Below are 26,008 nucleotides of genomic sequence, written 5' to 3'. Positions count from 1 at the left end.
ATGTGGACATGGATTGTGTATGTGTGCCATTCAGAGGGTGAATAGACAATACAACAGATTTAAGTGCCTTTGAACAGGGTAGGGTAGTAGTTGACAGGCCCACCGGTTTGTGTCACGAACTGCAACACTGCTGGGTTTTTCACGCTCAACAGTTTCCCGTGTGTATCAAGAATGGTCCAACATCCAAAGGACATCCAGCCAACGTGATACAACTTTGGGAAGCATTGGAGTCAAATTGGGTTTTAATGGGACAAATGTCATCCAAAAAATTGACTCAAGTTTTCCAAAAAGCACCTGGAAGCACCTGGATGATCATCAAGACTCTTGGAAGAATGTTCTATGGACAGATGATTCGAAAGTGTAACTTTTTTGGCGTGAAATGGGACCCACTATGCCTGGCTAAAACCAAACACTGCATTCCACAGTAAGAACCTTATACCAACGGTGAAGCATGGTGGTGGTAGTGTGATGGTTTGGGGATGCTTTGCTGCCTCAGGACCTGGACAACATGCCTCAATAGAAGGAACCATGAATTCTACTCTGTATCAGAGAATTCTACAGGAGAATGTCAGGTCATCAGTCAGGGAGAGGAAGCTGAAACGCAGCTGGGTCACGCAGCAAGACAATGATCCAAAACACACAATCAAGTCTACATGAAAATGGTTAAAAAGCAACACATTTGAAGTTTTGTAATGGCCTAGTCAAAATCCAGACCTAATCGCAATTGAGATGTTGTGGCGGGACTTGAAAAGAGCAGTTCATGCTTGAAAACCCATAAATGTCACTGGGTTGAAACAGCTAAAGGTGGCACAACCAGTTACTGAGTGTAAGGGGGCAATTACTTTTCACACAGGGGCATTGTGGGTGTTGCATAACTTAGTTTATGAAATAAAATAAATAAGTATGTCATTGTTGTGTTATTTGTTAATTCAAGTTCCCTTTTTCAAGTAAAAGGTTTTGGTTGAAGATCTGATAACAGTACGAATCACAAATATGCAAAACTAGAGAATATTATAAAAGAAGGAAAAACTTTTTCACGGCCCTGTGTATATATTACACACACACACACACACACACACACACACACACACACACACACACACACACACACACAACCGGTCAAACGTTTTAGAATACCTACTCATTCAAGTGTTCTTCTTTCTTTCTTTATTTTTGTAGAATAATAGTGAAGACATCAAAACTATGAAATAACACATATGGAATCATGAAGTGACCAAAAAGGTGTTAAACAAATAAAAATATGTATTTTTCTTAAAACTGCATTGTTGGCTAAGGGCTCGTAATGTAAGCATTTCACTGTGTGTGACAAATACAATTTGATCACTCCGGGTCCTCAGGTAGATAGTTACTGACATCACTACGGGTCCTCAGGTAGATAACGTTACGGACATCACTACGGGTCCTCAGGTAGATAGTTACTGACATCACTACGGGTCCTCAGGTAGATAACGTTACGGACATCACTATGGGTCCTCAGGTAGATAACGTTACGGACATCACTATGGGTCCTCAGGTAGATAGTTACTGACATCACTACGGGTCCTCAGGTAGATAGTTACTGACATCACTACGGGTCCTCAGGTAGATAACGTTATGGACATCACTACGGGTCCTCAGGTAGATAACGTTATGGACATCACTATGGGTCCTCAGGTAGATAACGTTACTGACATCACTACGGGTCCTCAGGTAGATAGTTACTGACATCACTACGGGTCCTCAGGTAGATAGTTACTGACATCACTATGGGTCCTCAGGTAGATAGTTACTGACATCACTACGGTCCTCAGGTAGATAGTTACTGACATCACTATGGGTCCTCAGGTAGATAGTTACTGACATCACTACGGTCCTCAGGTAGATAGTTACTGACATCACTACGGGTCCTCAGGTAGATAACGTTATGGACATCACTACGGGTCCTCAGGTATAAAAAGTTAAAGTACAACAATGCAATACTATCTAGTACACTTCAACTTACATCCTGTTTGAAGACAGATATGTGTGAGCATTACTCATAGGAGATTATATTATACTCATGTATTGATGATGTCAATAGGTGAAGCCCCGGAAGAGCACTTGAGGAACTTCTAAGAAAATAACATTGAAACCACAGACATAAACGACACAAAAGATAAGTCATGAAACTACATAACTTTGTGATGGTCTTGTGATTTTAATAGCCCAGCATTACATGCCCTTTAAATGATGAGGTAAGAGAAAGGCTGAATTGTTGACCTTCGGGGGAATAGGTTCCCACAACACACTGTGTAATTACAATCATGTGCAGAACGAATGAGATGACAGTTAAAATATGGAATATTTGGTTCCATTCTGCAGTATCCAATAATGTTTCACACAGAAATCTTAACATTCTAGGAACATTACTTCACAAGGCCACAGGTATGGCTATACATTTTTTTTATTTAACTAGGCATGTCAGTTAAATACAAATTCTTATTTACAATGACGGCCTTCATTGGGCCAAACCCTAACCTGGACGACACTGGGCCAATTGTGTGCCGCCCTATGGGATTCCCAATCACAGCCGGTTGTGATACAGCCTGGAATCGAACCAGGGTCTGTAGTGACGCCTCTAGCACTGAGATGCAGTGCCTTTAGCCCGCTTTGCCACTCGGGAGCCGGAACATCCAGAACATTGTCCACAACATAATGTCAAAAGTAGTGCAGGAATAGGGTGTCATTTGGGACTCTAATCAAACTGTAATGACGTTCCATCCATGTGTACATACAGTGTGGCCTACATAGATTTGATGCTGTGTATAGAAAACAGACGAATGAAGCTGGTGGACGAGTGACCGTCACAGACATTAGTGGATGCACTGTCGGCAGAGATGCAAAGACACAACAGTTACAACAGGAAAGCGAGGAACGTGATAGTTCATCGTACATTCATTGTACATCCAAAAATAGCAAACAAAAATGTCAACTTTCAGAACCCTGTAGATGGGTAACAATCTCCCAAATAAAAATACAAACTTTTCACACAATGATAATAACGGATAAAAAAATGTACCATTACTTATTCTTCTAATTACCTTTGGCATCATGAACGGTAGCAGGGTTGTTTCACACGCAATTAGGTATTTTGAGATTTTAAGTAGAAACTGTGCACCAATATTGAATTTTACAAGCCTGTTATATTAAATTAAGTGTCCTTTAACGGGATACTTCAAGATTTTGGCAATGAGGCCCTTTATCTCCTTCCCCAGAGTCGGATGAACTCTTGGGATACCATTTTTATGTCTCTGTGTGCAGTTTAAAAGTTGCTAACTAGCTCTAGTGCAAATGCTAACTAAGATACCCATAGACTTCCATTCATTGCACAAACGCTAGTTAGCATTGGCTGGCGACACTACATCTAACTTCCTTCATACTGGACATGGAGACATAAAAAAATGGTATCCACATCTAAGTGTGGGGAAGTAGATAAAGAGCCTCATTGCCAAAATCCCAAAGTATACCTTTAATATTGACCAAATAGAAAATTCTATCAACTCTGAGCTTTAATTATAAATGAAGACTTGCGAAAGTACAAAAGCATTTTGACATTCCCTCTTTGACATCTAGGAAGATGTTTTACTTTTCTTTCCCTCATTTTAAGGTCAATACTGTTATTTGATCTGAACTCTCGTTTTAATATGATGAAAACTTTTTTTATTTTTTATTTTTTTACATTTAACATTAATAGTGTAAGAGCAGGTGAGCTGAATCGACTTGTTTTGGTGTGTTGTGGTGGAAAACTGAGCGGTTCGAGGATAAGACATCAACCCTGTTACCCATGGATAGACAGGCTAGAAATGTTTTACAATTTCTATTGTTTTGTGAAGCTTGCATTCAATTGCCTCTCCCTGTTGCACACAAGCTTCCATTCCCCCGGTAACAAGGGGAACTATCACTGATTTAATATACAGTTGTCAACGCTGTTACTTTATTTGCCACTTAATCGTTTTTACATTTTTTATTTAACCTCTTGAGATGGGAAAATATGTTTTTTTATTAAGTTGAACACGTGCTCTTTGTGACAGAATGTTACAATTAGGTGAAATGAAACGTTGTTTTTCTCCCACTAAGTTACACTAAGAACCCAAAAAGGACTCATTTCGTTGAATAACCCAATAGCTGTTTCATGACAACTCCAATATTGATCAATGGAACCTGCTCAGACTTGTATCCCAAATGGCACCCTAGTCTCTACATCGTGCACTACTTTTGACCATATCCCTATGGGCCCTGGCCACAAGTAGTGCACTATATAGGGAATATGGTGCCATTTGGGACAAAACTTCAGTGACCTTATCACTGTTTCACAGAATATGCTAATTAAAACATAAAGTCTGATTTACAATAAGTTGTGCAGCACCTTATTTATACAAAAATACAGCATGGAAAAACAGGATGGTGTAGAAAGAGACACCAGACATTCCATCACTCCATCATTGCATGTAAATAAGAGTCTCGTTCAAGCACATCCAGTCAGACAACAGTGTTGGCCTCGCGCCCGTTTATCTTACTGGGCTTCCTGGCTTCCTCCTCGGAGTAGAAGTGAGTGGCATGGCTTGCCATCCTCTTGTTACGGAACCGGGGAGTACCAGTTTGTGGGGCGATGGATCTGAACACCATCTCCTGACCATCAGGCAGCTCCTCTTCTAACCCTGCCTCCCTGACGGGGGGCATCCACAGCGTGGGGTGGAAACAGTAGTAGTAGAGTGTTTTAGACAGGACTCCCATCAGGTAGGTGAGGGGCAGAGTGGCCAGCAGGATGGGGGCGTAGGACTGTGTCAGGACCGGGTCTCTGTAGAACCACCATGAGACAAGCAGAATCCCTCCATCTGTAGCCATGAAGGAGTGATAGATGATGCTCCTCCTTCTGGTCCCTCCCTCCGCCACGTTGAACCAGCTGAAGTACCAGATGAGACCTACGGTGGCCCGGTAGAGCCATTCTCCGCCGGCGCTGTCCATGAAGTCTGTCTCCTGCCGCCACACCCAGAACACCAGCACTGGCCAGATAAGCAGGAAGTGGGCAGCCAGGTAGGAGGGCAGAATTGTGGCGAAGAGGGCGACTGCTGCCACGCGTGGACCAATCAGGAGCAGGTTCCACAGGAAGTAGACCAAGGCGGAGCCCCAGCCCTGCTTGGCCTTGTCTGGGAGGAAGGAACGCAGGGAGCGGTGATAATCTACCACCATCCAGGCTATGGAAGTAGTTGACGCCACGACACTCACACCTACAAAAGAGATTTAAAACTATCAGAGAAATGACAAAGAGGAAGTTTATAGGTCAAAGATAGTTGAGCACAGAGTAGTGCTGGGTGATGCTTTTTGAGTTCGGTTTTTGTACTGATTCGATTATTCAAAAATAATCATGGCTGTGCGATTTTGGTTTAGATTTTTTTTTTTTTAAATGCACTATGCATTATGTGGGTTGAACACTAACACAGAATAAAACAATTGGTGATTCTCTGATACACCTCTACGCAGACGACACCAGTCTGTATACTTCTGGCCCCTCTTTGGACACTGTGTTAACTAACCTCCAGACGAGCTTCAATGCCATACCACTCTCCTTCGGTGGCCTCCAACTGCTCTTAAACGCAAATAAAACTAAATGCATGCTATTCAACTGATCACTGCCCGCACCTGCTCGCCCATCCAGCATCACTACTCTGGACGGCTCTGAGTTAGAATACGTGGACAACTACACATACCTAGGTGTCTGGTTAGACTGTAAACTCTCCTTCCAGACTCACATTAAGCATCTCCAATCCAAAATTAAATCTAGAATTGGCTTCCTATATAGCAACAAAGCATCCTTCATTCATGCTGCCAAACATACCCTCATAAAACTGACCATCCTACCGATCCTTGACTTCGGCGATGTCATCTATAAAATTGGCTCCAACACTCTACTCAACAAACTGGATGCAGTCTATCACAGTGCCATCCGTTTTGTCACCAAAGCCCCATACACTACCCACCATTGCGACCCGTATGCTCTCGTTGGTTGGCCCTCGCTTCATACTCGTCGCCAAACCCACTGGCTACAGGTTATCTACAAGTCTCTGCTAGGTAAAGTCCCACCTTATCTCAGCTCACTGGTCACCATAGCAGCACCCACTCGTAGCACACGCTCCAGCAGGTATATCTCACTGGTCACCCCCCAAAGCGAATTCCTCCTTTGGTCGTCTTTCCTTCCAGTTCTCTGCTGCCAATGACTGGAACGAACTGCAAAAATCTCTGAAGCTGGAGACACATATCTACCTCACTAGATTTAAGCATCAGCTGTCAGAGCAGCTCACATCACTGCACCTGTACATAGCCCATCTGTAAACAGCCCATCTATCTACCTACCTCATCCCCATACTGTATTTATTTATTTATCTTGCTCCTTACAATATGTAGCTATGTCAATGTGTAAACTATTGCTAAACTTACTGAGGGACACAGTGAATGTATGAGGAACTTATATTAATTTATACACTTTTCCTTCCTCTAAATACCTCCACTGTTCCTAGGCCGTCATTGTAAATAAATTTGTTCTTTCACTGACTTGCCTAGTTAAATAAAGGTTAAATAAAATAAAAAATAAAAAAAACTTTAATAAAATATTTGTTTAATTTGATGACTATTATGTCATTCAGTTAACTCACTATTTTAATAGTTCTTCAAAGTAAATAAGGCTTACTAATTGAAAAATGTATTATGTGGACCACTGTCAGTGACCGTGTGAATGAACCTGTCCCCTGGTATAAGGACATACAGCAGGACTACATTATAGTAAAGAATCCCAAACCTAAGTGTTGCCCTTGGATTCAGATTGTACTCAATTAGAGGTCGACCGAGTATGATTTTTCAACGCCGATACCAATTATTGGAGGATCAAAAAAGGCCTATAGCGATTAATTGGACGATAAAAAAAAAAGACAATTACAATAATACTGAATGAACACTTATTTTAACTTAATATAATACATCAATAAAATCAATTTAACCTCAAATAAATAATGAAACATGTTCAATTTGGTTTAAATAATCCAAAAACAAAGTGTTGGAGAACAAGGTAAAAGTGCAATATGTGCTTATAGGCACTTCAGTATTGCCAGTCTGACAGTATAGCTTCCGTCCCTCTCCTCGCTCCTACCTGGGCTCGAACCAGGAACACAACGACAACAGCCACCATCGAAGCAGCGTTACCCATGCAGAGCAACTACTCCAAGTCTCAGAGCGAGTGATATTTGAAACGCTATTAGCGCGCACCCCGCTAACTAGCTATCAAATCATAGACTTAGTTATAACATAATAACACACAGAAATACGAGCCTTTGGTCATTAATATGGTCGAATCCGGAAACTATCATCTTGAAAACAAGACGTTTTTTCTTTCAGTGAAATACGGAACCGTTCCGTATTTTATCTAACGGGTGGCATCCATAAGTCTAAATATTCCTGTTACATTGCACAACCTTCAATGTTATGTCATAATTACGTAAAATTCTGGCAAATTAGGCGACCCAAACTGTTGCATATACACTGACTCTGCGTGCAATGAACGCAAGAGAAGTGACACAATTTCACCTGGTTAATATTGCCTGCTAACATGGATTTCTTTTAGCTAAATATGCAGGTTTAAAAATATATACTTCTGTGTAGTGATTTTAAGAAAGGCATTGATGTTTATGGTTAGGTACACATTGGAGCAACGATATGCACCGCATCGATTATATGCAACACAGGACACGCTAGATAAACTAGTAATATCATCAACCATGTGTAGTTACAACTAGTGATTATGATTGATTGTTTTTTTATAAGATAAGTTTAATGCTAGCTAGCAACTTATCTTGGCTTACTGCATTCGCGTAACAGGCAGGCTCCTCGTGGAGTGCAATGTAATCAGGCGGTTAGAGCGTTGGACTAGTTAACGGTAAGGTTGCAAGATTGAATCCCCCGAGCTGACAAGGTACAAATCTGTCGTTCTGCCCCTGAATGAGGCAGTTAAACCACCGTTCCTAGGCCAGTTAACCCACTGTTCCTAGGCCAGTTAACCCACTGTTCCTAGGCCAGTTAACCCACTGTTCCTAGACCAGTTAACCCACCGTTCCTAGGCCAGTTAACCCACCGTTCCTAGGCCAGTTAACCCACCGTTCCTAGGCCAGTTAACCCACCGTTCCTAGGCCAGTTAACCCACCGTTCCTAGGCCAGTTAACCCACCGTTCCTAGGCAGTCATTGAAAATAAGAATGTGTTCTTAACCGACTTGCCAAGTTAAATAAAGATTAAATAAAAGGTGTAAATACATTTTTAAAATCTGCCAAATCGGTGTCCAAAAATACCGATTTCCGATTGTTATGAAAACTTGAAATCAGCCTTAATTAATCGGCCATTCCGATTAACCGGTCGACCTCCATTCTCAATAGCCTACAGCAGTGTTCGCCAAAAGGTGACCTGCGGGCCTAATTCGGCTCACGGGTGATTTTATTTGCCGAATCGCCATCCGCTCCGCAAAAAAACATTTTGAGCAAATAAGTTATTATTATTATATAAAAATATTTTAATTTAGGAAATATGTTTCCAAGTATTCCCACACATAGAGACATAGTATATGATTATGCCATTCCGTCTGATTGTATTTCCCTATCTGTTTAGGCTTCTTGTCGTCAATTTGCTGTGCACAAATTAATTACAACAATTTTCTGACCCTCAACTATCCTCTGAATGTAACTGGGGACCCCTGACCTAAAGCATCAGTGGTGATTTCTACTGCAGTCTGATGTCCAGAATAACAGGGATGTATCCCAAATGGCACTCTTCCCTATTTAGTCCACCAGAGCTCTATGGTCCCTGCTCAAATGTCGTGCACAATAATGGAATACACTCTTAGAAAAAAGGGTTCTTTGGTTGTCCCCATAGGAGAATCCTTTTGGGTTCCATGTAGAACCATCTGTAGAAAGGGTTCTACATGTTACCCAAAAGGGTTCTACCTCCAACCAAAAAGGGATCTTCACAGGTTTCTCCTATGGGGACAGCCGAAGAACCCTTTAAGGTTTTTATTGTTTTTATTAAAGTAAAGGGTGCCAATTGGAACAAACCCCAGGTGTAGAGGTGTGTGTACTGTGTAGTGGTGACAGCGACTCACACTGTACTGTCCTGGCCTTGTTGGTGTGTGTAGAGTGTGTGTGTAGAGGTGACTCACACTGTACCGTCCTGGCCTTGTTGGTGTGTGTAGAGTGTGTGTGTGTAGAGGTGACTCACACTGTACTGTCCTGGCCTTGTTGGTGTGTGTAGAGGTGACTCACACTGTACTGTCCTGGCCTTGTTGGTGTGTGTAGAGGTGACTCACACTGTACCGTCCTGGCCTTGTTGATGTGTGTAGAGTGTGTGTGTGTAGAGGTGACTCACACTGTACCGTCCTGGCCTTGTTGGTGTGCAGCATGATGTGGGTCATGAGGGTGAGCTGCGGGGCGCTCTCACAGAAGGTCTCGATGAGGCGCAGCATGCTCAGGTCGTGAGTCAGGTACACGGCGTACCCCGAGCCCTGCTCCTGTCGCCACCACACACAGAAGCCCTGCCATATGGCTGAGATGTGTCTGCGAACAAACACTGTCTGTTAGCATGAGCAGCAATAACCAACAGAGACACCTGTCAGGGACAATAGAACATACACACATGGGCATCATTCTAAAAAATGTCTTCCACTTAGCTAACTTATCTTCTGTGTAGGTGGGGAGTAAGTTGACGAAACAGAGCACCATCATGAGCTGTAGGGTCCTTATACCACTTAAATGGTTTGACTTGCCATCTTGTGTGTTACTAAGCGGCAATAATCCAGAAGACACCTATCATTGTCAGAGAACAGGACGCAGACATAGGCCTATTTATGTCATTCAAAACAACAACTTAACATCTGTGTAGGTGGGGAGTGAGGTTGTCAAGACAGAGCCTACTGGGAATGGTTACATACCTGACACACCGGAGTGGTAACTTGATTGGTTTCTACACAAGTCATATGTTATTAGTGGTGCATGAGCTGCTCTGTGAGCCTCAGTATTCACACAATGAGAAAAGTATACAAATATGTGCATCGTGAGCTGTAGGATCATTCCTGTACTTCGCCCAAATAGTTTGAATTCCCAATGAACTATCATGTGTGTTACTGTGCACTTATTACATTGTATGTCCATCCCAAATGACTGGCTTTTCTCGCTGACACACCTGTGAGTTGGGTAACTTGATAAGTCTAATGGTATTAGCTGTACATGAGCTGCTCAGCGAGCCTCTCAGTATTAACGAGACTAAGGAAATTATACATTTTAGGAAATCAATTTCATAGGCTACATTAAAAACACTTGAGGAAATTATATATATATATATATATAATTATTATAATATGACCGAATTATTATATGACCAAATAATAAAAAGATTATACAATGCATAGTTTCATGGAGCCCGAAAAAATGATGCACTACACTGTAGCCATAGACTAAATAAATTACTATGTATTTCTCAATCAATGTAGATTATGTATTTTTAGACGACTGTGTCAAGTACACTGTGATAAACGAGGTGTAGTTAACAAAGATGGTCCACGTGAGAATGACGTGCATCCAATCAAGTGTCAAACTAAAAAACTATCTACAGTACCTGCAAAAGAATCCGAGCTGAAGTACATGTAGCAGGAATGAAAGTTTGACGCAGCCTCCAAAGAGGACATTCTTGGCAGTTTGCTCATCGAAGCCCTCCAGTTCGCGGTCGTATTTGAACCAGAACCAGCTAAACATCTGGACCACTACCGAAGACAGGACCATAAGGCCGATCAACACCCCGAACCAGAAGAAATCCCCACGCGAGTAGAACTCCGTAGCGACCCAAATGTCGGATCCCACGTCAAACAAGAAGGTACACACACCGACTACCGAGAAAAGAAAATCGAGCCATGAGTACTTCGAAAACATTGGGCTATCCATAGCTAAATACCCCCTGTCCCGCCGCTCTATAAAGTTTTTCCGTTAGCTTGTCTTGCTTCATGCATTTGTTGTACCATCTTTAGCGAAAGCTATCCGCTATCATGAGCTGTCGAATTTTACAAGTCTAAAGAATAATGACAGCTCCCTCATGTTGTCCAATGCATCCGTTAGGAAAAGTAAACATGGAACACAACTTGTAGTTACATTTGAATGCAACAATGAAGCGAGGACAGGCATTGTAGCTAACGATCACATCTCCATTGTAAAGTTGATCTCAAGAGGTGAGTTCAGTTGGATTGAACGTTTGCTACGTAGCTTAACGGTTTATACTGAACGACAAGTTTCCCCAAAAGGTTCAAAGTTCTTGAACAGACTTGGAGGTACGTTTGCTCCGGTTGGTGGGTGTGGCTTGAAGCAAAGCGTGACGTATTTTAAGGGCAGCGGCCATGCTGACAGTGTTCCCCAACCCACAATTCAGCCATCCCCCGTTTTTGAAATGTTCGTTCTGAACAGCACCGTTTCCGTTGAATTGAATGTTGCAGTACGTTTCTTCGTACTGAACGCAGCCCAGTTTGAATTGACGCCAGTGTCGTGTGTCCCACACAACGATCAGCATCCAAATGTATAGAAGCCCCTCCCACAACAACATGTAGGAATCATCTGGAGTGCCTGTGCAACCCGATTAGACAACAATGGTGATTGTATAATTTAAATTGATTTTTATTTGGATTTCATGTAATGGACAAACACAAAATAGTCCAAATTGGTGAAGTGAAATAAAAATAAATAAATAAAACACCACCAAGCAAGTGGCACCACGAAAACCAAGGAGCTCTCCTAACCAATCAGGGACAAAGTTGTGGAGAAGTACAGATCAGGGTTGGGTTATAAAAAAAATATCAGAAACTTTGAACATCCCACAGAGCACCATTAAATCCATTATTTTAAAAAAATGGAAAGAATATGGCACCACAACAAACCTGCCAAGAGAGGTCCACCCACCAAAACTCACAGACCAGACAAGGAGGGCATTCAGAGAGGCTACAAAGAGACCAAAGATAACCCAGAAGGAGCTGCAAAGCTCCACAGCAGAGATTGGAGTATCTGTCCATAGGACCACATTAAGCCTTACACTCCACAGAGCTGGGCTTCATGGAGGAGAGGCCAGATAAAAGCCATTGCTTAAAGAAAAAAATAAGCAGTCACGTTTGGTGTTCGCCAAAAGGCATGTGGGAGACTCCCCAAACATATGGAAGAAGGTACTCTGGTCAGATGAGACTAAAATTGTGCTTTTTGGCCATCAAGGAAAACGTTATGTCTGGTGCAAACCCAACACCTCTCATCACCCTGAGAACACCACAGTGAAGCATGGGTGGCAGCATCATGCTGTGGGGATGTTTTTCATCTGCAGGGACAGGGAAACTGGTCAAAATTGAAGGAATGATGGATGGCACTAAATACAGGGAAATTCAGTCTTCCAGATATTTGGGACAGAGGTTCACCTTCCAGCAGGGCAATGACCCTAAGCATACTGCTAAAGCAACAATTGAGTGGTTTAAGGGGAAAATATTTAAATGTCTTGGAATTTTGGAATGGCCTTGAAAGATTAGTAGAATCTGTGTGGGTAGCTGGACAGGTAGGATGACTGACAGTGAAGGTGAACAGGTGGTCATGTGTCAGGTGACAGAGGAATGGATGAGACTGAGGCAGGAATTCCTTTAACCATAAAGTGGTATATTTACTGAGTAGTCTGTGCTGCATCACAAAGGAAACAAATAACATGTATCTGATCAAATTCCTCATCCCAAAGATCATATCATAACAATCATTCATGATTAACATAATTTAGGGAATTCAACAATCCAGTTCATTAAGAAGTCAATAGTAATCATCCGCGAGTCATTTAGGCTCGTAACTATTTATCATAAATCATGAAAGAATACAAACAGTGAATGGTTATTCAATCTATAATCCCCATTAGTTTGGTATCAAAGTCGATCAGTTAGCAAACAATGACGTTTCTCATTTCACCCTTTCATTGTCTTCATGTGTACATATAATTAATTTCAATACATATGAACCATATCGATTGCATAATTGGCCTATGAGGATCCGTAATCATTGACAATTCACATTACACAATATTTTTGAAGCGTGCGCTCCAAGCCGCGCTCCGCGGTAATAACTATAAGCAATAACTGATGGCCCACTCCCCTGATCACCACAGTTCAGATGAAAGGTAACAGAGTCGGTGGATTTACGTGGATTCATGGACACACAGAACTTCTGGATCAGATGGAGTTAAGGAAGAGAAATCAGCGAGATCAGGCAATTTCAGGCAATCTGTCGGACATTTCCACCTGACCTAATTAAAGCACCCCTGGCCCATCAGAGTAAGTGGCAATGAATTAAAGGATTATTCCACCAACTCCATGGGCCTTTTCTACAAGCCTAGTCAAAACCCAGAACTCAATCCAATTGAGAATATGTGGGGTGATTTAAAGATTGCTGTTCACCAGCGGAACCCAACCAACTTGAAGGAGCTGGAGCAATTTTGCCTTGAAGAATGGGCAAAAATTCCAGTGACTAGATGTGCCAAGCTTATAGAGGCATACCCCAAGAAGAGACTTACAGCTGTAATTGCTGCAAAAGGTGGTTCTACAAAGTATTGACTTTTTTTGGGGGGGGGGGGGGTGAATAGTTTTTCACCCTCAAGTTTGAATTTTGTTGTTGTCTTATTTCTTGTTTGTTTCACAAAAAATATTTAGCATCTTCAAAGTGGTAGGCATATTTTGTAAATGAAATGATACAACCCCCCCAATTTTTTTTTATTTATTTTAATTCCAGGTTGTAAGGCAACAAAATAGGAAAAATGCCAAGAGGGTGAATACTTGCGCAAGCCACTGTATAATCATCCATACTACTCAATTATATAGAAATCATTGACACTACTTGGTAGACAAGTCAACTTCACCTTGTTTATTCACACAGTTATCGCATTTACATGTTAAGGTCATTCTGGAATTAAACTGGGATTCATGTTGACACCATTGACATAAAAAAGATCCAATGGCAATCAATCTGGCCTAAAAATAAATAAATAAATATGGAATGTTGTTATATATGGACTGAACATTGGAAAGTGAATGAACTAACAGGGCACACACAAGACATAACCAATTGGAATTGCAAACTTGCTACATTTGAACAACAGTATAAAGATCCGTGGACCAACTATTGATGGTACGCCCACTTCTGCGCTTGATCCTACAGTGTGCAGAATAGCGTGTATAATATATGTGCCTTTTCCCACTACCGCGCAACTGTGTCTTTGTTCCTGTGACTGTTACACAAAATCAGCACAGGGGAAATGTCGAGAGTTTACATCGGAAGATTGAGCTATCGAGCAAGGGAAAAGGACGTCGAGAAGTTCTTCAAAGGCTATGGGAAGATACTTGAAGTTGACCTGAAAAACGGGTAACAAAATGAACGCCGCTCTCCGTGTCGTTGTTCTGTGCTAGCTAACCGCGTTGAGTTCGTGGCCTAGTTGCCAGGCCTGTTGGAGCGCCGTTTATTGACAATTCTCGTACATTGTTTGAGTTTGGCAACCCGATTGACGTATTATTTATTTGTATGGGATGTAATTTATAAGATATTTGCTAGACAACCAAAGTTTGTTAACCAATTTCGGTTAACGAGTTTTAGCTAACGTTAGCTGTCGTTAGCACCTAGCTAACGTTAGCGTCTAATTGTTTTGAGTACTAGACGCTTCCTATTTAAAAAATAATAAAAGGTAGTTACATGTTTTATAGCCAACATCTTTATTAGGTAACGTTAGCAGGCACCTTGAAATACGTTTGGCATGCTAGCTATCTGCTAACGACGTTACGCTAGTTAACTTACCCCCATAGCTGGCAACGTGTACACTTTCTCTCTTCTGTAACTTAGTTTGCTGTACAGATGAGACCCCATTTGCAAAGCCAGTTACTAATATTACATGGGTTTATAAAAACAAAATGCTCACTATTTCGACATGGCTAGTCAGTCTAACGTTAACTACTCAAAACTGCACCATGTTTGCAGATGGAATTTGGTTAGCACCCTGCATTGATTGCAGACTCAGGCCCCCGAGTGGCGCAGCGGTCTAAGGCACTGCAGTCCCTGGTACGAATCCAGGCTGAATCACATCCGGCCGTGATTGGGAGTCTCATAGGGATGCTCACAATTGGCCCAGCATCGTTTGTGTTTGGCCGGGGTAGGTCGTCATTGTAAATAAGAATTTGTTAACTGACATGCCTAGTTAAATATAATAGGGCCTACTGGTATCATTAGTAGGCTGCCGCTTATATACCTTTCAAAATATTTCCCCAAATGTTATTAGCCTACCTCTTTCTCTATGGTTGCTTCCTTCCTCACTTTCAACTGTTAAATGAAATGTATCACATCTGGCTGTGATTGGGAGTCCCATAGGGCGGTGCACAATTGGCCCAGTGTCGTCCGGGGTAGGCCGTCATTGTAAATAAGAATTTGTTCTCAACTGTCTAGTTATATTATTTCACCGTTATTTATCCATGGAAAGGGGGAGTGGTTTTGGGTGGTAAATCTCAGTAGCTGGGTTCCCACCCCTAGTACACATAGGCAGGACCGCAAAGTATCACAACTATAGCAGCAGCATAGCCATATATTGTGATGGTGATAAGTTCATGCTTCCATACAGCCGGTACACCTTAGCAACGGCAGCAATTTTTCAACTAACCGTTTCATGCTGATTACTACAGAGGAGAAAGTAAGCCATACTGGCAAAATAAAAAGTGGGGATATGACCTACTGGTAAAATGTTAGCTTATCACAATAATTAAAACGTCATTGCCACATGTCAGTTGCATGGAAAATGTACAAATGGACTTAAACATGTGGAAATACCCTCCAAAATACGGTGTGGTTCGGCGATAACAGTAATAATTTTCCACAGCAGATACTTTTGTATGCATAGTGTTTGTGGACACATCAAATTTGTAGATTTTTAATTTTTTCAGCCACACATGTTGCTGACAGGTGAAATGTTTTTTTTTTTTTTTTTTGCCGTGCAATCTCCATAACATAACATTGCCAGTAGAATAGCCTTACTGGAGATCTCAGTGACTTTCAACATGGCACCGTCATAGGATGCCGCCTTTCCAACAAGTCAGTTCGTCAAATTTCTGCCCTGTTGAGCTGCACCGGTCGGTCAACTGCTGTTATTGTCAAGTGGAAATGTCTAGGAGCAACAATGGCTCACCCGCAAAGTGGTAGGCCACACAAGCTCACAGAACGGGATTGCTGAAGGGTGTAAAAATCGTCTCCTCGGTTGCAACACTCACTACCGAGTTCCAAACTGCATCTGGAAGCAATGTCAGCACAATAACTGTTCGTCTAGAGCTTCATGAAATGGGTTTCCAGCTGCACACAATCCTAAAATAACCATACGCAATGCCAAGCGTCGGCTGGAGTGGTGCTGCAATTGGATGGAAAATCTGTGTGTATCTCGCTGTCCGTGTTGCTGAAGCTGCAACATAATTATAGCCTTATCCGACTGAAAAGTTATGTTTCCGAAATCCCTCCTTTGTTTAGGAAAAACATTCCCTATTCCTTTTAACCCTTGCTCTCTTCACGTGACATTGCATTGCAAACGTGTCACGTGAAGCGAGCAAGAGTTGAGACCTATTCGCACGGTACTAGTATTACTAGACTACAGTGGTTATCTACACTACTATTCAAAAGTTTGGGGTCACTTCGAAATTTCCTGGTTTTTGAAAGAAAAACATTTTTTTTTTTTTTAAGAGAAAATAATCCCCCATTAAAATAACATCAAATTGATCAGAAATGCAGTGTAGACATTGTTAATGTTTTAAATTACTATTGTAGCTCGAAATGGTTGTTTTTAATGGAATATCGACATTTATCAGCAACTGTCACTCCTGTTTTCCAATGGCACTTTGTGTTAGCTAATCTAATTTTATAATTTTGAAGGCTAATTGATCATTAGAAAACCCTTTTGCAATTATGTTAGCACAGCTGAAAACCGTTCTGATTTAAAGAAGCAATAAAACTGTCTGCCTTTAGACTAGTTGAGTATCTGGAGCATCAGCATTTGTGGGTTCGATTACAGGTTCAAAATGACCAGATACAAATAACTTTCTTCTGAAACTTGTCCATCTATTCTTGTTCTGAGAAATGAAGGCTATTCCAGGCGAGAAATTGCCAAGAAACTGAAGATCTCGTAAAACGCTGTGTACTACTCCCTTCACCAAACAGCGCAAACTGGCTCTAACCAGAATAGAAAAAAAGGATTGGGAGGCCCTGGTGCACAACTGAGCAAGAGGACAAGTTCGTTAGTGTCTAGTTTGAGAAACAGACGCCTCACAAGTCCTCAACTGGCAGCTTTATTAAATAGTACCCGCAAAACACCAGTCTCTACGTCAACAGTGAAGAGGTGATTCCGGGATGCTGGCCTTCTAGGCAGAGTTGCAAAGAAAAAAAAATATCTCAGACTGGCCAAAGAGATATTAAGATGTGCTTAAAAGAACAGACACTGGACAGAGGAAGATTGGAAAAAAGTGTTATGGACAGACAAATCTAAGTTTGATGTGTTCGGATCACAAAGAAGAATATTCGTATGAGGCAGAAAAGATGCTGAAAGAGTGCTTGACACCATCTGTCAAACATGGTGGAGGCATGGTGATGGTCTGGGGGTGCTAAAAGGGATCTTGAACAAGGAAGGCTCACTCCATTTTGCAATGCCGTGCCATAACCTCTGGACGGCACTTCATTGGAGCCAATATCTTCCTACAACAGGACAATGACCCAAAGCAAAGCTCCAAACTATGCAAGAACTATTTAGGGAAGAAGCTGTCAGCTGGTATTGTCTATAATGGTGTGGCTAGTACAGTCACCGGATCTCAATCCTATTGAGCTGTTGTGGGAGCAGCTTGACCGTATGGTACGTAAAAAGTGCCCATCAAGCCAATCCAACTTGTGGGAGGTGCTTCAGGAAGCATGGAGTGAAATCTCTTGATTTACCTCAACAAATTGACAACTAGAATGCCAAAGGTCTGCAAGGCTGTAATTGCTACAAATGGATTATTTGACAAAAGCAAAGTTTGAACATGTGTGTGTGTATGCGTATGTGTGTGTGTGTGTGTGTGTGTGTGTGTGTGTGTGTATAACTCCAATACTATCCCTGTGTCAGTCGACATTCCTGTGTTTTAAGAGAAATGTCTGAGTATGACCGGTGTTGATCAAGGTTTTCGCAAGAAAACAATGACGGTTTTGATAAATTGGCATAACTGCTGCGAATAAGCTCATATGAGCTTATTCGCAGCAGTCTTAAACAAACTTTGAACACCGTAACACACGTGACTGCAAAATGGATGCAGAGGACGTTAGAAACTCGAGAAACGGGTATGTTTACTGGTTGCTCAGGGGGTAAAGGGAAAAAGGTAAGGAGCCAGCTCTGCGTACATATTGTGCCAAACAGGTGCTGTATAAACAACGCTAAAGTATAAATGTACCAGAGTCTGTAACACTTTTTTATTTATTTTTCTGAAGCATTTATTACAGCAAAGACCTTAACAGTAACATTCATTCGTGAATGCAATTTCTGAAATGGAACCATTTTTATTTATTGTATAAGCGAATTATTCAAGGCTCGCTGGTACCGCTTGCCATGCGGTAGTAGAGAGAACAGTCTATGACTGGGGCTGCTGGGGTCTTTGACAATTTTTTGGGGGAGCTTTCCTCTGACACCGCCTGGTGTAGAGGTCCTGGATGGCAGGCAGCTTTGCCCCAGTGAGGTACCGGGCCGTACGCACTACCCTCTAGTGCCTTGCGGTCAGAGGCCGAGCAGTTGCCGTACCAGGCAGTGATGCAACCATGCTCTCGATGTTGCAGCTGTAGAACCTTGTTTGAGGATCTCAGGACCCATGCCAAATCGTTTTAGTTTCCCATGTTACATATGATCATAATAATGGCAAGAAGGAGATCAAGAAAATGTAGCATTATTCTGGAATTTTTCCAGGCAATTTGGAACCGCGTCAAAGAACACTAAATCAATAATACCGCAGAGGCTGTTCCAACACAAAGAAGTCTAACGCCTTTATTTGCAACAGCAAAACGCAAAAAAAAATGTAAACACAGCTGAATTTGTGAATATTGTTTACTTTCCGTGTCGTTGCGTGAGGCTTCGTGCTCATGGAATCAGTAGGCTTTTAAACAAACACACATAAGCAGGATCTCTTTCTTTTTCTGTAGGTATTGTGATTTATAAAGCCAGGCACATTTTAACAGTTAGGCTATTGATTTATACACTTAAGTTGGTTTCCCCTCTTCTCACTTTTCTTAGACAATAAGGCAAGGGCTGTTTTCTCATCTCATTCTGCTGCTACCTCCACTGTATTGTTCTCAACACCAATATCTTAGTTAACTTTGCTATTATGCACATAGGAATATGGTCTAGGAAAAGGCGCTAATTCAACAGGCGCACTGAAGTGTTTCAGAACCGTGGACAGAGACCACTATTCATCGAGGGAGAAAGTGCATTTGATAGAAATTATTTTTATTAGTGTTGCACCATTTGTTCTTATCTAATATAACCATGTACAATTTCAGTAGCACATGTCTTAGACTGATGGACTGTGCCACCCCCACGGTTTCCACAATGGATCAGTCCACTCCGTGTGAATCAGACTGGTGTCTTGTACACCATGAGAGTTTGAAAAAGAGAAGAGAGAGAATTTGTCTGCTCGACTAAAGAAATCTCGGTCAACCAACAGCCTGGGTCAGCTCTAGTTTATGCCACCTTAATAAAAGGTAATGCATTTTTAAAAGTTAAAATTAATAGGGATTCTATATGGGATTCTATGATTTAATTTCACAAAGAGTTCCCGTACTGGGAAGAAATATAATCTACTTAAAATTAAAAAAATACACTTCACCCCTGCTTAATTCTCAACTTGGAACTTGCCAGTCTTCTCAACGCCCATCGCTAGTTACAGGTGGAACGTTGGAATTGGGAAAATGTTCTGTTTTTATCAAATCAATGTGTGTGAGCGATACAAAATGCAGTAGATTTAGTCAAATAATTGGATCCCAAATCTGTACCATGTCTCTGGCCTAACATGCTTTGTCTCCTCTGTGTAAAGGTATGGGTTTGTTGAATTTGATGACCCCCGCGATGCAGATGATGCTGTGTATGACCTGAATGGGAAAGACCTGTGTGGGGAGAGGGTTATTGTGGAACACACAAAGGGGCCGCGGCGGGACGGCAGCTATGGCTCAGGAGGAGGAGGAGGCGGCGGAGGAGGGGGAGGAGGAGGAGGAGGAGGAGGTGGTGGTGGAAGAAGTAAGTTTACAATGCAGTGGTGTTTTAACATGATTTGAAATGTGATTGAGGAGGCCAACATGGCAGTGCATGTAGGATAGGAGACTACTGCATATCTCAAGTTTGTCCTTGGTGGTTGTAGTTCATATAATTGTGTTCCGTTACATTTTGGGATTCCGTCCCTTTTTTATGATTTGATTAGTTGCACCTCAAGTTGTTTTTCTGTGACTTTTTAAGAGGACATATTTAACTTTGTTGTAGTTTCCCCTAGTTTCTGGGACGAGTGGCTGCCAAGGGTTCTGTTCTAAATCCGGCCTATTAGGTCACCCCCAGTCTCAATTAGCTTACACGTCGCATGCTCGCAGATACCATAAACTTCCAGGCACTGGTTAGCATTGGCTTGCTGGACACGGGCATGAAAAATGGTATCCATGAGGGCGGCATTGACAAACTCATAAAGTATCCTATTTCTCCCCAATTTCGTGGTATCCAAATGTTTTTAGTAGCTACTATCTTGTCTCATCGCTACAACTCCTGTGTCCTGCTCGGGAGAGACGGAGGTTGAAAGTCATGCGTCCTCCGATACACAACCCAACCAAGCCGCACTGCTTCTTAAAACAGCGTGCATCCAACCCGGAAGCCAGCCGCACCAATGTGTCAGAGCACCTGGCAACCTTGGTTAGCGCGATGAGACAAGGACATTCCTACCGGCCAACCCCTCCCTAACCCGGGTGACGCTAGGCCAATTGAGCGGCGCCCCACGGATCTCCCGGTCGCGGCCGGTTACGACAGAGCCTGGGCGCGAACCCAGAGTCTCTGATGGCACAGCTGGTGCTGCAGTACAGCACCTTAACCACTGCGCCACCCGGGAGGGCCCATCCTCTTTTCTTTTTTTTAAGACAACACCAGTATTGTATTGCAGACATAGTCACATCACGGACGAGCTCGTACTACTGAATTAAACCCTTTATGGTACTTAACAGTAATTGTTTGAATAATGGGTGTAGAGAACAGATTTGTATATTTGTTGATGATTGGAATTAAAATTACATGAACCACAACCACCAAATGACATGTCGTTATCTTGGGAGACAGTGTGCTTGATTTTGAAACTATCACGGGAGAAACAAATGCACTCGTATTCATTCAAACTGTCAGGGGGAATCTAGCTTGAGATTCACTACCATTTTAGAACATTTGCTGATAAATTCTGTGATTTTTTTTTTTTTTTTTTTACTAGAATAAATTAACTAGCTAATTTGTTTTGAGTAATTTGAGGATCGTGTAATCTGCTTGTTTTATTCAGGATTCTTTTTATTTTGTTTTAATTAAAATGAATGTTGAATAATAAAAGGTAAAGATTTAACAAAGAACCTCCAATGTTTTAATTGAAAGAGTCCTTTGCTGACTGCCTGCCCCTATTGCTGGCCTGGCCACGGTGTCCTCTTTCCAACCAAGAGTGTGGTTTGACCATTCTGGGCCCCTGGGCAGACCAAAAAAGGGAGCCATTGTGAATGAAGACCGCTTGTCCCATTAGTCCCAGGCCGGGTGGTGAGGATGCCATTGGGTTAGGAACAGATGTGGGTGGAGCTCTTATAGGTGCCTGAAACAAATGTGAAATGTCTATATATATTTAGATGTGCTAGTTAACTTAAACATTAGTGTCACCGTAAGTACTGTTTTCAGTCAGGTTTTATGTAGTGTTTTAAAAATATATATATTTTATTGTAGCTTTTCATCTTTTTAAAAGTTTTTATGTAGAGTTTTGTATTCAGTTCTACCCAAGCGTGACTTAAGTTTAGATGAGGAATAGGTTATGTCAGTGTTCCTGATGGCAATGTGCAGGTTTCTAGGTTAATTAATGTAGCCTACACACAGGATTTGATTTCTTTCTTTTTGGTTAGCTTGTTTTTCTCATTACTTTCCCCCATCTGTAATCTATTTAAATTTCTCCCAGATTGTTTATGTGGCCATTGTTTACATAATGTAGCTTGGAGATTAGTGTTGAGGCTGTCGTCTCGGTGTGCCCCCTTGCCCTAATTGCTGTTGCTCTATCCTTGTTACTCTTGAAGGCGGGGGCGGGTATGGGCGTGGTGGCAGAGACAGATATGGCCCACCGGCAAGGACAGACTATCGGCTGATCGTTGAGAACCTGTCCAGTCGCTGCAGCTGGCAGGACCTGAAGGTATGGTGGTGATGGGTTATTCGGCAATGTTTGGGGCGGCAGGGTAGCCTAGTGGTTAGAGCGTTGGACTAGTAACCGGAAGGTTGCAAGTTCAAACACCCGAGATGACAAGGTACAAATCTGTCATTCTGCCCCTGAACAAGACAGTTAACCCACTGTTCCTAGGCCGTCATTGAAAATAAGAATTTGTTCTTAACTGACTTGCCTGGTTAAATTAAAGGTTAAATAAAAAAATAACTCTCTTCTTCGTTATGATTTCTGCATCCTATGGTCATGTTTCGGAGCCTTATTACATGTACATTTAGTCATAAGACCCAAAGGTTTTATAATAGCGGAGGTGTATAAAGATGGAGGTCCCCATGCACTTACCACACATGCCTAGTTTACTGTGTTCTCCTTATCGTGCTGTTCTCCGTGACGCTTGTTTTTGTATGTTCATTGTCACGGTATACATGATCCCAAGATGGCGGCAATTTGGAAAACATGAAACGACAGTAGATTGTAGACGTTTTACCATGTCGTGAGACTTGTTTTTTTGTTTTTTTTTAACTCTGTGGGTAGTGCTTAAACCATGACGTCATAGCTGAAATCCGCCATCTTTGTGCACCTTCGTCATTGAATAAAATGCCCATAATTGTCATGCTTGAAATAACTTTTAGATGGCGCCGCATAAATCAGAAATTTGTAGCCGTTCACAAAATACATATATAACATGAAACATGTGTGTATATAATGTATACCATATAAAATGACCTATATTTATTAATTCATGAATATCTGTGTGGCCAAATCCCAACCCTTTCCCTTCCTTCACCAGGACTACATGAGGCAGGCGGGTGAGGTGACGTATGCTGACACCAATAAGGGGCGCAGGAACGAGGGAGTTATAGAGTTCAGGCTGTACTCTGACATGAAGAGAGCCCTGGAGAAGCTGGACGGCACAGAGGTGAACGGCAGGAAGATCCGACTGATTGAGGACCGCCCCGGGGCCAAGCGCAGCAAGCGCTCTTACTCTCGCAGCCGTTCCAGGTAGCTAAATGAGTATAATTGTTTACAAGTCTCATAGTTATTTTTGATGCAAGGTGATCAGTCTGATCAGTGACTAAAGCTAAGGCTGAATTCACAATTCTGTTGTTTTTTTTTTGCCACTAATTAGTCGTTTGACCAATCGGATCTGTTACCCAAAATATCAGAATTGGCTGCCTGTGTAAACACAGCCTAATTGGTTGTGTCCAACACGGAGTAGGCCTTCTAGAAGAGGATGGGATTTCCACTGTATATGAGAACGATCTGCAAATCATAACGAGTAGTTATTCAATGGACCATCTTCAATCAGCGACTGAGCAAAATGCATGCATTAAATCAAAGGACCCTAGTTCCTTCAGTTGTGCTCCCTCCCCCTCAATGCACTGCTTTTCCCACCAGGTCGCAAATTTTAAGGTTCACACTTCCATTTGACTGCACTTCACCCTAACCCCTCAAGCATCTTTCATGCACATGGCTTGGCTTTTTACCTTCTGTTCCCCTCCCTCTGTCTCCAGGTCTCGCTCCAGGAGCCGCAGGTCCCTTAAGAGCCGCAGCCGCAGTGAGAGCAGCAGTCGCTCACGCTCCAGGTGAGTCCCAGGGCCACGTCTAACACATGGATGACCCCTGACCTCTCTAATGTGTCCCAAGTAGAACCGTATTCCCTATGCAGTGCACTACTTTTAACTGGGGCTTAGGTTTAAAATTAGTGCACTCTATAGGGAATGGGGTGCCGTTTATTACTCGCTACTTTTGCCCTTTAGCTACTGCGACTGTACTTAGTCGTTTTCTGAGGGACATCACCCGTATCTCAAGTCACTGTGTAGTAAATGTCCACTTACCCAGAGCTCTTGGCTCCAATGTCGACTCCCTCCCCCCCTCCTTTTTTTTCTTGCTACCCAGATGTTCTAGCAGATGTCATAACCAGCTATTGCTAGGGGTGTTGGCCATTTTTACATGGCCGTAGTTCAATTACGTTTTAGTTGACTGGTTGTCTGTCTGCTCCTTCCTGTTCCCCAGGGGTGCTGCCTCCCGCTCACGTAGTCGCTCCCACAGCAAGAAGGACAAGACCAAGGGCCGCAGAGAGGAGGAGCGCACCAACGGTGCACACAAGGCCAAGGATGTGGGCCGCAGTAGGAGTCGCAGTAAGAGCTGCAGTAAGAGCAAAAAGAGCAGCAAGAAAGAAGGGAAGAAGAGCAGGAAGGATGAGTCCAGGTCTCGTTCCCGCTCTCGCTCTAGATCAGCGGCCAAGGATCGCTCCAGGAAGTCAGGCTCCAAGAGCCGTGAGCCGGCCAAGAGCGACAACGAGGCAGCTGCAGCCGAGAAGGGGGCTCCCCGCTCTCGCTCCCATACGCCCACTGAATCCAAACCTAAATCCAAGTCAAAGTCCAAATCTCCATCTCCCTCCCCGGCCAAAGCCCGCTCCCGTTCCCCCTCCGTCTCCCGCTCAGAGTCCCGCTCCAAATCTCGCTCCGCTTCTCGTTCTCGCTCCCGTTCTCGATCACAGTCCTGAGCTGGGATACCAACAGCTCCCATCCATCGTTTTTCCCCTCCGTTTCTTCTCGTCCCCTGCAACCCCCCCACTTTCTTTTTTGGTCATTTTTATTTTATTTTTGATAAATGGTTGTATGAAAAACCCAGGCACTCAAGGTGTCTTCCCCAGTTATTTTAAATATACAGTGCTTGTCGGTCATTCTGCATCTTTTTCCCAGTAGTGTTGTCTCTTAATTGAGGTGTTTGTTAAAAAAAAAAAATTATGAAAATGTGCTAAGTTGGAGGGTATTTGCTTGGATAGATTTTTTTGTAAGTTGAAATGAAGTTCCAAGTGCTGTAGTAAGTGTGTTAACCTTAATGACATACTTAAGCATACCGAGCTGTCAATGTTGTGCAAGGATGGGGGTTGTTTTGTTCGGTTGTATCTTCTCATTTTGTGGGAAAAAAAATCCTTTTTACCACTTTTAAAAAATAAAATAAAAATCCTGATCTCAAATGAAGTCGTCTTTTGGTTTTCTAAAATAAGTTGGGTTGCATGAACATGTCATACTGATCAAATTGGTGCAGTTCTGGGTACTGAGATTAGTACTGTTGGAACCAACCTCTGCTCCAGGGCGGAGTATGTGTTCCTCCACTCAGCACATGACACCGTGGACCTGAGAAATTCTACACCACTATAGGGGCAACAAGAATGTCTTGTTTATAGAGTACCACAGTTGGAGTCATAATACCATAACACCTAGCGGTCATTAAGGGAAATGGTTCCAATTGTTTTTCCACCATTGTTCCCATGGGGGATTTTAGAAACACTTTTTTAAAATAAGGGCTGTGTTTCATGTAGGCTTAAATTGGCGTGGCGGTTTTTATAACCATGTAAATCTCTCTAGGACTAGGTGACTTCAACATATTTGCCTGTATTTATACCCCCCCCCAAAAAAATGAA

General features: G+C 42.4%; 2 protein-coding genes across 3 annotated transcripts; one reads left to right on the top strand and one right to left on the bottom strand.

Annotated features, from left to right (window-relative positions):
* Nucleotides 1-2,890: 2,890 nt before the first annotated feature.
* On the bottom strand, nt 2,891-15,164 carry xkr8.3 (XK related 8, tandem duplicate 3). Of its 2 annotated transcripts, none has more exons than XM_064982895.1 (3): nt 14,909-15,164; nt 9,438-9,625; nt 2,891-5,267 (listed from the first exon to the last, which is right to left on the bottom strand). In XM_064982895.1, exons 2-3 carry the CDS (start codon nt 9,532-9,534, stop codon nt 4,519-4,521), a joined length of 846 nt encoding a protein of 281 aa, XP_064838967.1. In that variant the 5' UTR covers nt 9,535-9,625; nt 14,909-15,164; the 3' UTR covers nt 2,891-4,518. The 2 variants fall into 2 exon arrangements, with proteins under 2 accessions (XP_064838967.1, XP_064838966.1); XM_064982894.1 differs by lacking the exon at nt 14,909-15,164 and adding an exon at nt 10,683-11,322.
* LOC135551710 (serine/arginine-rich splicing factor 4-like) lies at nt 14,242-25,561 on the top strand. The gene is made up of 6 exons (XM_064982896.1): nt 14,242-14,482; nt 20,185-20,384; nt 22,436-22,548; nt 23,366-23,577; nt 24,090-24,161; nt 24,592-25,561. Exons 1-6 carry the CDS (start codon nt 14,376-14,378, stop codon nt 25,082-25,084), a joined length of 1,197 nt encoding a protein of 398 aa, XP_064838968.1. The 5' UTR covers nt 14,242-14,375; the 3' UTR covers nt 25,085-25,561.
* The last annotated feature ends 447 nt before the right edge of the window (nt 25,562-26,008 follow it).

This window comes from Oncorhynchus masou, chromosome 13, assembly GCF_036934945.1.
Source record: "Oncorhynchus masou masou isolate Uvic2021 chromosome 13, UVic_Omas_1.1, whole genome shotgun sequence".
Taxonomy (NCBI): domain Eukaryota; kingdom Metazoa; phylum Chordata; class Actinopteri; order Salmoniformes; family Salmonidae; genus Oncorhynchus; species Oncorhynchus masou.
Note: the sequence above shows the minus strand (reverse complement) of the source record. Positions and strands in the feature narration are given on the sequence as shown.

Excerpts from the sequence above, each read along its gene's own strand:
- xkr8.3 (XM_064982894.1), bottom strand. The coding sequence starts at position 11,005 with ATGGATAGCCCAATGTTTTCGAAGTACTCATGGCTCGATTTTCTTTTC. Across the intron at positions 9,626-10,682 it reads CAGCTCGGATTCTTTTGCAG|ACACATCTCAGCCATATGGC; the intron begins GTACTGTAGATA and ends GTTTGTTCGCAG. Across the intron at positions 5,268-9,437 it reads CAAGGCCAGGACGGTACAGT|GTGTGAGTGTCGTGGCGTCA; the intron begins GTGAGTCACCTC and ends TCTCTTTTGTAG.
- LOC135551710 (XM_064982896.1), top strand. The coding sequence starts at position 14,376 with ATGTCGAGAGTTTACATCGGAAGATTGAGCTATCGAGCAAGGGAAAAG. Across the intron at positions 14,483-20,184 it reads GAAGTTGACCTGAAAAACGG|GTATGGGTTTGTTGAATTTG; the intron begins GTAACAAAATGA and ends CTCTGTGTAAAG. Across the intron at positions 22,549-23,365 it reads GCAGCTGGCAGGACCTGAAG|GACTACATGAGGCAGGCGGG; the intron begins GTATGGTGGTGA and ends TTCCTTCACCAG.